At 40.8% G+C, this 12,283-nt stretch overlaps 1 protein-coding gene across 1 annotated transcript in view; it reads left to right on the forward strand.

Annotated features, from left to right (window-relative positions):
* The window catches only part of DDC (dopa decarboxylase), a 77,637-nt gene that overhangs the window by 36,976 nt on the left and 28,378 nt on the right, over nt 1–12,283 (forward strand). Inside the window, exons 6-8 of the mRNA XM_065397715.1 lie at nt 2,991–3,057; nt 6,980–7,074; nt 10,735–10,802. Of these exons, the coding sequence (XP_065253787.1) occupies nt 2,991–3,057; nt 6,980–7,074; nt 10,735–10,802 (230 nt within the window). The remainder of the gene's footprint in view (nt 1–2,990; nt 3,058–6,979; nt 7,075–10,734; nt 10,803–12,283) is intronic.

Here is a 12,283-nt window from a genome sequence, read left to right on the forward strand (position 1 = left end):
TTTATAGCCACCTTGTGCACATGCACTGACACAGCCCCATTTTCATAAAGGTGCTCTGTCTCTTTTAGGGCCCAATTTGCACCTGCACAATTTACATCCCTATTTTTGTACCTACAGTTCAACTGAAGGTGCCGATCTGATACCCACGCCTCTTCCTGACTATAGGAGCAAATCAAATAGCCAGCAATGCAAGTACTCTAGTTCATTTTCAGTTTGTCTGTGGTACAAGATCTGGGTGCATACTACACCAGTAGAATAGAGACCAAGCCTCAGCCCTTTTTAAAATGTACCCCATAATTCCTAAAGGCAGGGGTTCATACCTGGGATGCTTCACCCTAAAGAGGGGTTGCAAACAGGGACCAGAGGGCTACAAACACCCTGTCTTTCACATATTTCTGAATGAGATGTGGGACCCAGGATGCTCCCAATATGGAAAGGGGATGGTGATATGGATAAGGCTAAGAACTCTTACTTTTGGTACACAATTCTATCACGGTGTGTGAATAAATCCCCATATCTATGTGTTTGCCATATCCTTTGTTTTCAGAACCTCATTTGTTTCCAAACAAGGTTCACAATAGTTAGATTGAAAAGACCTATTAGATCAGCCCTGCCAAATTTTAATCATCCATTTGCCTGTAGCAATTCTTTTATGGTTGACTAAAATATGAATATCCTTATAATTATCATTGTTGTCATGATTAGGTTGAGGGAATAAGTTCTGTGCCTGGTCAGGTGATTTTTTTCATGGTTTTATAAGGCTGCATGAAGTCATGCAAGGGCAGGATATGGCCCCCTTAGAGGACTGTTTTACTAGGTATAATTAGGTTGGCCATCTCTATGATATCCGAGTGCTTCCTATAAAACATAAACACACACAAAAAATCTCTTTTCTAGCTGTACCAACAGGAATGAACATTAACGTTATTGTTGGAGATACATATAATATGGATGCAGATGTGTTTTGCCCTGTGTTTTTAAAAGCCTACTCATAACATAGTATTTGCTCTCCTTTCTTGCAAGCTTTGATGAACAGTGCAATAGTTACCAAAATTGACATTTGAAGTTCTGTTGCTGGCCTCTAAGTTAGTATGAGAGCTAAACAAATATTTCCCCTCAAAATTTGAAGAACAGTGAATGGCCTTTTTTTCTGCAAGTCATTTGAAGTTTTCCATTAAAAAAAAAAAATTAACTGAAAGAAATTTTTCCTTTTTTAGGAGAAAAAGCACCTAGTCTTTAACTTGTCTAACTTAGCATATGTTAAAGTATACATTGCTTGTTCTACACTACACTCTTTAAAGGTATTAGAACATGTTTCCTAATGCCTAATAACAAACCTTTAAATCTTAGTCTATCCAAAGCCTAAGTGAGAGGAGACTGAGGCTCTAGGTATAAATCCAATCGCAAATCAACTTAACAGCAAACTTAAAACTACTCAATATGGATGGATATGCCACTGTATGTTTATATTAGTAATGGGAAGTTTTGGAAGGTCTCATCAGATTGACACCCAAAATGTAGGCTGCTTCTCCTTACATGAACCTTTTAAAGTCTGCAAATTGCAAATAGAAATCCTGCCAGATTTCCTGTACTTCCCATTTCAAGTTAGGCTATTCTTTCAGTATTCTGGCCTTTCTCATTGTGTTTTACCACTTAGTTTCCTGTCCCACGCAGAAACAGGAAGGTCAGAGGCATGGGTAATTTGAGGTGGGGGGGAAATAACCAGACTCTTTCAGACTTCAAAAAATGTTTGAATGTGTTATGGGCAAAAGTTCATTAGGTTGGTTCTTTTTTTATCTTTCCCCAGTTTGCATCTATATGTCTATTACTCCCAAGGTGGATTACTAGGTGACGATTAAATGTGCATGTTCTATTGATATTTTTATTAGAGTACAGGCACATTGCACACTGTGATTACATGTTGGTAAATTTGTGAGAGCATAAATTGGTGTAATTTATTGACTAAGGCAAACCAGAAGGACAAGGTTGTAGAAGGGAAGCAACCAAGAGTAAGAAGGATGTTCTTTAGCTTAAGGCACTGGACTGGGATTCAAGACATTTGGGTTCCGTTCCTGGCCCTGCCACAGACTTCCTGTGAGACCTGGGAATAATTAATCACTTTGGGCCTCAATTCTCCAGCTACAAAGTAGGAATAATAATACTTCCTTTGTCTACCATATATATTTAGACTGTAAACTCTCCAGTGCATGGACTGTCTCTCACCATGTGTGTATATACAGCACCTAGCACAAAGGGGCCCTTATTTTCATTGGGCCTGTATATGTTTATATCGATCAGAATAACAGTAATATACAAGATAAAGCAGCCCCCACACTTTAGCTTACACTCTCCTGTTGGTTGCTTTCACTCCTCTCAGGGGAAGTTACAACAACTTACATTCACCCACTTATATCTTCCTGCTAATGTGAAACTTCCTCCATTATTTACATCACATCTGCATTTGGCCCATTGTATTCATAGTGCTGCAGACAGTTTAGAAGAGAGAGATGCACACACACAGGGAAGAGTCAGGGAAGCTGACTTTGAGTGTTTAGCATGACCCTGGAAGAGAAGAGCCTGTGGGAAAATCACCAGCCTGTGATAGCGCCAGTAACTTATCCTTAAACCACATTCTGAGCTCAGTTATACCAGCATAAATCAGAATGAATTTCATTGACTTCAGTAGAGCTATTATAGATTGACACCTGCGTAGCTGAAATTAGTGTTTGGAGATATATGTGGAATCAAAAACCTTGGTGCAAACTCCCATAAACTCTGGAACCATCTTGCATCCAGAACGACACACTGCAATTCAGTTGTTGGGTAGGTATTGATTAGAAGGCTCCAATTATGTGTGGGTATTCAGAAGTCCTAAATCACCAGACTTCTTTCTATTCCTTGAGGTCTTTGTGGCTTGCTGTTTCTCAGTTGGTAATTGTCTTTGCTGGAAAATTTGATTTTAAAGTTTTGCCTTTTGTTTTTCTCTTCAGTTTTGTGCAACACTCGGAACCACACCTTGTTGCTCCTTTGACAGACTGTTAGAACTGGGTCCTATTTGTAAGTCATTCCCTGCTGCTTCTCTCTAAAATTTAAATATAAGTTACAGACTCTTGTTGATTCATTTCCTGGGTGTTATGCAGTGTCAGTGTCCAAATGCAATAATTCTGTCTATAAATCTTTCACTTGCAGTTGTTTTCTAATATTGCTTCAAGTAGCAAACTTGTAACTTTAGGCCGGATTACTAACGGGTAAGAAAGATGGCCATAACTTCAAAGTTTTGTTTTTAAAAAACCCTCCTTTGTGGCAACATATTTTAGGACCACAAAATGCTTACGTGCTTGACTTTGTGGCTCCTTTCTTTGGTCTGTTCTGCATGGGTCAGAAAAGCTCCACCTGAAGTAGATTTGAAAAAAGGCTGAACTCTATGTCTTTCCTTGTGCCCCTCTGTCGCTTTGCATCAGTCAGGACACACAGGTGAATGAGTTGAGACACAAGGGTGGTTTAAGTGGCAGGCCACAACTTTAGTAACGTATCACTGTTATCTGTCCTGTCTCCCATATACCAGGTATTAACATGGGTCCAATGCAGGATTACAGGGCTCCCACCATATAGCCAATAACTAGGAGTAGACCTTCCTCAGCCTACCTCTAAGATTCAGCTCACTTTGCTAAATCCTCTCACCCTGCCTCCTGTGAGGGGGATACAGCATACCAAAAGAGGGACCTCATTTCTCAAAGACTTCGTCTCTCCTTTTCCCAAGGTCCACCAATGAAATCACAGATCTATTTCACTCCTGGGAGCTGGCTCTTTTGGCCTCTTATTTGCACCAACCGCAAGTTGCAACAAGCTAAACAGTCATACAAGTTATTGTTGTTAAATTCTAAGTTCTCTTCTATTTAGCCTTAACTATGCCTTCATAATGCTGTGAGATAGGCAAAAAATTCTACCAGGCCTCTGCCAATTTAGCCCAATGGGAAAAATTCCTTCCTGATCCCCAAAACAAGGGGGTGATCAGACCTGCAGCATCCTAATAAACACAGCTCCTATAATACAGGGACGGAGGATGAGACACTAAAAATGGAGCAAGAGGCTCCAAAAATTTCAGTCCAGGGTTTAAATGAACAGTATTGCCAATATCAGGAGATCAAGTCATGAGTCAGACCCCGCAAAAAATCATGAGATTGGCCCAAAAGTCATGAGACTTTTTAAAGAAAAAAATTCTATTGTGTTTTCTCAGTCTGTCTTTTGAGTTTCTTTACTCTCCCTGCCTGACCCCAGCATCTGCAAAACAATTTATTGGATAAAATGATTTTGACCCTTGCTGCAGGAGCTCTTACTCACCTATTTGTTCATCCGCTGCCCACTAATTAATCCTGTCCACAAGTTTCCCCCTCTGTTCAGCCCCACTATGTTGGTTTACCCCACCCCCTTCCTGGACTCAGTTTAGTTTCCCACCATCAATTCAGCCCTTCCATCAGTCCCCATCCCCATGGTACAGCCCTACCCTCCAAGCCTCACCTCTGTTCCTCCTGGGGTTCTTGCCCCCCCTGCTCCCAGGCCTGGGGGGCTGCAGCAGGGTTCCCACTCCCCTTTCCCAGGCTGGGGGGCAGATCTAGGGGCTCTTCACCCCCTCTACTGCTTCCCAGGCCGGGGAGGAGAGGAGCAGATGCACCATCCTGTCCATATTTCTCGCAGGCGGGGAAGGGGAAGAGGGAGTGGAGTTGTTCTCAGCTGCTGGGCTCTTTCCTATCTCCTCCCCTCCTATGAGGTTGGTGAGAGGAGGGGAGAGATTCTGCCAGCTTCCAGCTGTGTGAAGGGTGGAGCTTCTCTCATCATCTTGAGACAGGCTCCGACACCCTCTGAAATCCCTTCATCTGTGATAAAACCATAAGAGTTGGCAATACTAGATTAATGAAAGTTGGGAGTAAGGAGCCACCTGGCTCCCATCTCTTTCTGCCTGGCCAACGGGAAGCAGAGAGCTCATAGAGGAGGGGCCATCCCTGCATCCTCCAGCATGTGCTCCCCCCTTCTTCCTCAGGGGCTGTCCCCCTCCCCTACAGGTCCACTCAAGTTTTCCACCATTGAACAGTGTGGATGGCATTTTTTGTCTCTTTGCTTCCCACCACTATAGAGACGAAAGAAGTAAGAAACAAAGGGACAGAAGTATTTTCCTTGCCCCTCCTCCCACTTGCCCACTGGGGCTAGAGCAGGACGGGTTGCACTGACTAGATTGAGTCATTGACTCCTATTGCAAGATTGTTACCTGATAAATTATGAACAACTTTGGCCTTGAACAGTCGTTAGTATGAAACACGTGCTCACTGCATAATCAGAGTGACATACAGGTATAGATTACACTTGGGGTAGCAATATGTCTAGAACAAACATTTTGTAGTTATAAAAAACCCTGAATGCCTTGATGGTTGCAATTTTTCATGTCACTATTTTGGGCATCTTCAAAGATGTTTTTGGGGCACAGGGACATTGTATGAAAAACCAGAACTGTCCTGGTAAAACTAGGATGAGATTTGCTGTGTTGTGAATTAATCTGGGGGGAAAACAGAGATTGTGTGTTGCCCTGTTTGAACGCTTGAGTTGTAATAATTTGTTTCCGTGTATGTAGTACAAACAGGCTTCAGGGCTTCAATCTGTTCCTAATCCTGCTCCCCTAGGCTGTTTGTCATCGTTTGCTTAACAGCTAGTAATGAGTATACTGTTCAGGAAATAGCCTGCAGACTCAATATCGTAAAATAGGGACACATCACATTAGGGGTAGAATAACAAGCTGTGAATGTGGAGCTTTTAAAAATCACTTTTGGTGAAATTGCCCTTGTGCAGAGGGGTCCAGCACAAAACTAGTGTGCTGCTTGAAGCACAAGCCTTTGTCCTGGCCCCTCTGCACAGGGGTAAACTTCACCCTCAGTGTACATATGTATAAGTCATAAAATGAGGAACACACCCAGAGCCAGGTGAACTCAGTGCAAAACAACAATAATAATCTCAAACATTTGTTCAAATAAAAGCTGAGAATTAACTTTGAGGAGATACACAATTTTTTAATGTGTTTTTTGCAAACATTTATGCAAATGAATTTTAGTTCACAAGAATCCAAGTACTTGTGTAACTAATCTTTGCATATGAATATTGATTTGAGTGTGTGTGTGTGTGTGTGTGTGTGTTTATATAATGTAAAAAAAATATGCACCAGAAGTGTTTGGTAGCTGTTGTGACTGATTTTGTTGGCTTGTTTCAATGCCGTCCAGTCACGGACCAGAAATATTACCATATGACTTACTGTCAATGAACAGTCGCATAGAGTGAACAGTGAGGTCCATATTCTGAAATATTTTTGCAAAAACAACTTATTGAATAATTTAAGGTAACAGATTTGTAATACGTCAAAGTTTGCTCATCAGTAAGAACAAAGTTTGTTTATAGTTTAATATCCCAAAATAAATTCATTGCTGTAAATAGTTTGTTCACTCTATTAGGTCCCTGGAAACTCATGTCATATAAGAATGTATCATCTTGGAGCTCTCACCATTGCTAAAAGGGGCCAGCAAAGTCAAAACTCGTGTTGCTATTCCAGTTACAAAAATAGAGAGCTTTCTTTATAGAAATTAATTAACATCACTAGTTTTTTTAAAGAAATACATATTTTAAGCATCCTGAATTGATCATAAATTAAGATTTTGTATTGCAAGTTAATAGTAAACAGAGTGTCTAAGGGCTCAATCCTGTTAATAGAACTGTGGAGATGGGAAGGGTCTGTGTGCATGGATTCTTTAGCAGAACAGAGGCCTATGTGATGCGACCTCTTAGATCTCTGTCCTAATTGAATTGATAAAATATGAATGGCAAAGAAAAAACAAAATTGCAGGGACTGCAAATCCCCTCTAGTCACTTGGTCTAATGCAAAGAAAATGTTTTAAAGAAAAAAGCTGTCTTTGCTTATTTAATTTCCTTCATTTTTTTCCAGGCAATAAGGAGAATATCTGGATGCATATTGATGCAGCATATGCAGGGAGTGCTTTCATCTGCCCTGAATTCCGACATCTTCTAAATGGCGTGGAGGTTTGTGATGCTCCCCAGGGGTACCCAGGGTTGCATGGGACCTCAGCACCACCTACCCTTAGTGTGAAGCAGTCTTGTCTGTGCCTGCCTGTGGATTAGCTCCCTGAAACCAACAACCTCTGGGAGTACAAGCCTTCCTGGGCGCCCCCCCCCCCCCCCCCCCCGCAGGCCTCGCTCTCTGTGTACAAGGAGCGACAGGCACACACCAACCCCTGAATACTCAAAGTATTCCCTGAAGTTTCCAGCCCCTTATCCACTGGACACTCACAGTATTGCCAGAGCTGCTGTTCACAAAGGACAGCACATACCAGCTTGTAAGATTCAACTGAGGACCATCACTTTGCTTAACATAGGGTGTGTGTGTGTGTGTGTGTGTATACATATATATAGTGAAAACGAGAATAAGTTTATTATCAAAGAATAGCGATTCAAGTAATAGTGAGTAAGAATAGCTAAATCACTTGGTAAACTGGGTGCAAGTGAACAATGCACATTTTAATATGGCTAAAGGTATATATCTAGGAACAAAGAATGTAGGGGAGCCTTACAGGATGGGGGATTCTATCCTGGGAAGCAGTGACTCTGAAAAAGATTTGGGGGTCGTGGAGGATAATCAGCTGAACATGAACTCCCAGTGTGACTCTGTGGCCAAAAGAGCTAATGAGATCCTGGTGGAACCCACAGTCCGGATCAACTCCTCCTGTGTCTGATCAGGAGTTGGGAGGTTTGGGGGGAACCTGGGCCCGCCCTCTACTCCGGGTTCCAGCCCAGGGCCCTGTGGATTGCAGCTGTCTATAGTGCCTCCTGTAACGGTTGCATGACAGCTACAACTCCCTGGGCTACTTCCCCATGGCCTCCTCCAAACACCTTCCTTATTCTCACCACAGGACCTTCCTCCTGGTGTCTGATAACGCTTGTACTCCTCAGTTCTCCAGCAGCACACACACTCACACTCACTCACTCTCAGCTCCTTGCGCCTCTTGCTCTCAGTTCCTCACACTCGCACCACAAACTGAAGTGAGCTCCTTTTTTAAACCCAGGTGCCCTGATTAGCCTGCCTTAATTGATTCTAGCAGCTTCTTGATTGGCTGCAGGTGTTCTAATCAGCCTGTCTGCCTTAATTGTTTCCAGAAAGTTCCTGATTGTCCTGGAACCTTCCCTGTTACCTTACCCAGGGAAAAGGGACCTACTTAATCTGGGGCTAATATATCTGCCTTCTATCACTCCCCTGTATCCACTGGCTCCCTTGACGCCTTCGAGGAGCAGTGGGCGCTGTCCGGGGTTCTCTGTTCGGTGTCCCCGTCTGGTTCACTTCGTTTGACCCTTTGACCTCACTCCTGTCCCTGTTCTTTTATTAGTTGTCCCCTGTAATTTTTTGGTCTCCAGGTCCTGTGGACCCCCCCTTAGGCTGGGGGGGATCCTTTAGCAGTGGGCGGCTTCGCCCGCCCACTTCCTGGATCCCAATAGGATCACTCTCCTGTAGCCATCTGGCCTGACCCTGTCACAGTATAAATAAGGTAACATTAAAAGATTTGAGAACCATAGATCCATTTTTGAAATGCTCCTCTTGGGAGTGAATCCTTACAGCTGCTTTTAGAGCATAAAATTTGTGCAAAAATGCAGAGTTGAACACAGACAAACTTGCTCCTCAGAGAAGCAAAACTTAGCTTTGCCAACTCTCACAATTTTATCATATCAAAAATGGCTTTAGTTTATAATGGTTACCATGTCAGGTAAAACCATTTCTGCAATTTTTACACACACACAAAAATTTGCTGTTCAAAATACCAAGTAGCACTGAATCAACCCAGGATGAGAAAGAGTGACTTTGCTTAAATATCCTGGTAGAGAACATTTTAACATCCTAATTCTATAAAGTTTTAAAAATATAACAACCACTATCTCACCTGTTTTGAAAGCAAGACATAGAAGTATTACTATATACCTCCTACGGGGCATATACCATAGGGTTGCCAACCCTCCAGGATTGTCCTGGAGTCTCCAGAAATTAAAGATTCATCTTTAATTAAAGATTTTGTCATTTGATTAAACCTCCAGGAATACGTCCAACCAAAATTGGCAACCCTACATGTAAGGCCAGACTGTGGCTGTGTCTATAACAGATGGTGTTTAATATTTGAAAATGAGTCAGTTGAAATTTTCTTCCAATAACTCTCAGGTTCCTTTTTCTTTTCCTCTTACTGAGTCACTTGGCACTTAGTTGCTTAGATAAGGGTGCTGCAATTTCCTGATGCTCCCCTCACACAGTCAGATAAGTCCTTGTCTTCCACGTCAGTGGAGAAAATATCACTGTTTGGTAAAGACAGAAATTTAAACAGAGCAGCTCTGATAGGTAGACTAATAAAAGAGGAGGAAAAACCTAACAAATGAAGCATTTCTCTCTCATTCTTTTTTTTTTATCAGCAAATGAAGCTTGCTGTAATTTCCTGTGTGGGTTTTATTTATTATTTTTATTGGTTCCTGTAGGAAATGAATCAGCATCCATTGCACAGCCAGCATCTGTCAGTGTAGCAACTATTCAACAGCTCTGAATAGATTCCCTACCTCAGATATTAGAAGGATAAAAAACTCCTCCAACATGGGCAACCACTGCCCTTTCACCAAAGATGAGGAAGTTAATGAGAAACAAATGTGAAAAAATAGCTATTAGGTGGCGACTGGTGCTTCAAGATCCCCACTTCTCCTTTGTGTCCCTGCTGTTCAACATCAACTGCTGCCACAGGACCTAAAGTAGAAGACTTTCAACACAAATGTCCTTCATGCCTTTCACAGCATGGGAAGCTTCTATACTGAATACGTGTAATTCGAAGTTGATATTGTCAAAAATTTAACATATAGCTATGCGTTCTGTGTAGAACTGGTTGAAAGTGGGGGGGGGGGTGTATAAATTTAGTTTAGATGAGAAATGACTGACTAAATGAAAAAAATTTTAGGGAAAAAATGATTTTTGACCACCTTTAATTCTGTGGTTAGACTGACTGAAACACAATTCTAGATCAAAATCTATATTACCTGTGTGCACACACACATATAAAATATATGTCTGTGTTTATAATATTAATTGCTTACTCTGTGAAATAGTGAAATCTAGGAACTCTTGAGTAGAAAATGGGCTAAAAACCAAAATTTGGGATGTCTTTTGTTTATAATGAGTTTTTTGTTTACATTGAGATAATGTTTATATATGATATATATTAAAATAAAGTTCAAAAAATCTATATTAAAAGCACATTATCAATGGCACAAGTCAAACATTCAAGATTTAGGAGATGCCAGAAGTTAGGTTGTCCAAGCACCCTGAATTCTGCTCCCTTGTGTGTATGCATAATGGCTCTGATTCAGCCAAGTGTACTTAAGCATATGTATAACTTTGAGCAAGCATGTAGTCCTGTTGACCCCTGAAGGCTTACATGAGGCTTACTTGGTAGATATTCCTTTTGCTGGTCCTCTGTGCGGGATGAATTTCACTCAGCATGCACATATAACTCTCATTCACGTTAGAATTTCAGGAAAGCATTTCGTTTATGTTTTAGTGCTGTCCTGAATCTGGGTGCAATTGGGAAAATTGACAGTGCTTTTATAACTTGAGGACTCTGACCCATATTTTTTCTAATTCTTCTTTTTTTTAAACCCTGTCAGTTTGCAGATTCATTTAACTTTAACCCTCACAAATGGCTCCTAGTGAATTTTGACTGCTCTGCTATGTGGTAAGTAATACAGGATATATAAGGTTGTCAGAAATAGTAAACTTTATGGTGAAGCACACTCTTTCTAAACACTTATTCCCTTTGTCACATAGAAATATGGAGTTTTGTCTAGTGTTTGCCTAAGTGAATGATTCACAGTAGTATGATAAATTGTTGGACTGAGGTGGTAGAAAACCAGAGATGGGTCTGAGCCCTGAAGTTTGGAGCTAGACATGAACATTCAGGAGATTCAGATTTATTCCATTTTGTGCCCATCATTTACAGAAATGAATTGCACATTACATCAAGCTTCTTTCTCTATTTTGATATGGTCTCTCTGAGTCTTGACAGCACACTTTAAACGCCTTTGTTTATAGAGTCTGGACTTTAGTAGATTCAGAGCAGTGCGATTCAAAGAAGCCTTTGTAAATGTTTTTCAATTATTTTCATTATTCATGTGTGAGGAGCAAGACTGTATTTTGTGTTCCAAAGAGGTGCCACAGACAAACCTGCAGGTACATCGGGGACACAAAGCAAAATGGCCTAAAGGAAACAATCATCATCACAAGGAGAATATTATTATTAATAATAATAATTAATAATAATAATAAAAAACAGAATAATATAAAATTCTCATAACAGACAATCCCATAGCTAGGACTTAGAGTTTCCCAACACAACTAAGTGTATTGCCAACATCTTGCAGTCACCCACCATCTGAGTATATTGATTACCAAAAGAGCTGCTCAGGAAATGGTAAATATTTTCCATGAAAAATTTCAAAAGAAACTTTTTTTTAAAAACCGTTCAGTTTTCAAAAACTGAAAAAAAATTGGCTTTAAATTTTTTGTTGAAAAACTAACATTTTCATTTTGGAAAAAAGGCCATTTTTCATTTTAAAAAAAGTCACATGAAAAATCTGGAACAGTACTAATTATCAATACTTTCCCTCTCTCTTATCTTCAGCATTACTAATGTGTAAAAACATGAGACTTTTGTGCCTATGGCTTCATCCCTAGTTACAAATGTACATATCACCATGTAATAGGAGTTTTTCAGCTCGTAGGTTAGGGTTGCTAACTCTAAACTGTCCAGATCAGTGTCCTACTGCAAATGTACTTCTTTTTGGTAGGTATCAGTAGGTTATTATGATTATTCATCACTGTAGCACCTAGGAGCCCTCATCATGAACTAGGACACCCATTGTGCTAGGTGCTGTGCAAATGCAGAACAGAAACAGTCCCTGTTTTTGGTGTTTTGATTCTGCCTCATTCTTACTGGTAGTCACATCTCAATATTTTGAGGTTTAGAACCAAGCCCTAGAGTGTAATTATCTCATGCTGAGATGTGTGTCTCTGTGTAAACATTAGAAGGGAGAAGGGCGGAATTCATTTTCTTGCTTCCCCCTCAACTTTTCATGATTCAGAGAACCAAGTGTCTGAGAAGCCACTGATGGAAGTGAGGAAATGAACCATCATACTCTTGGCTTTCTCTCTCAATTC

The sequence above is a fragment of the Emys orbicularis genome, chromosome 2 (genome assembly GCF_028017835.1).
Source record: "Emys orbicularis isolate rEmyOrb1 chromosome 2, rEmyOrb1.hap1, whole genome shotgun sequence".
Lineage (NCBI taxonomy): Eukaryota > Metazoa > Chordata > Testudines > Emydidae > Emys > Emys orbicularis.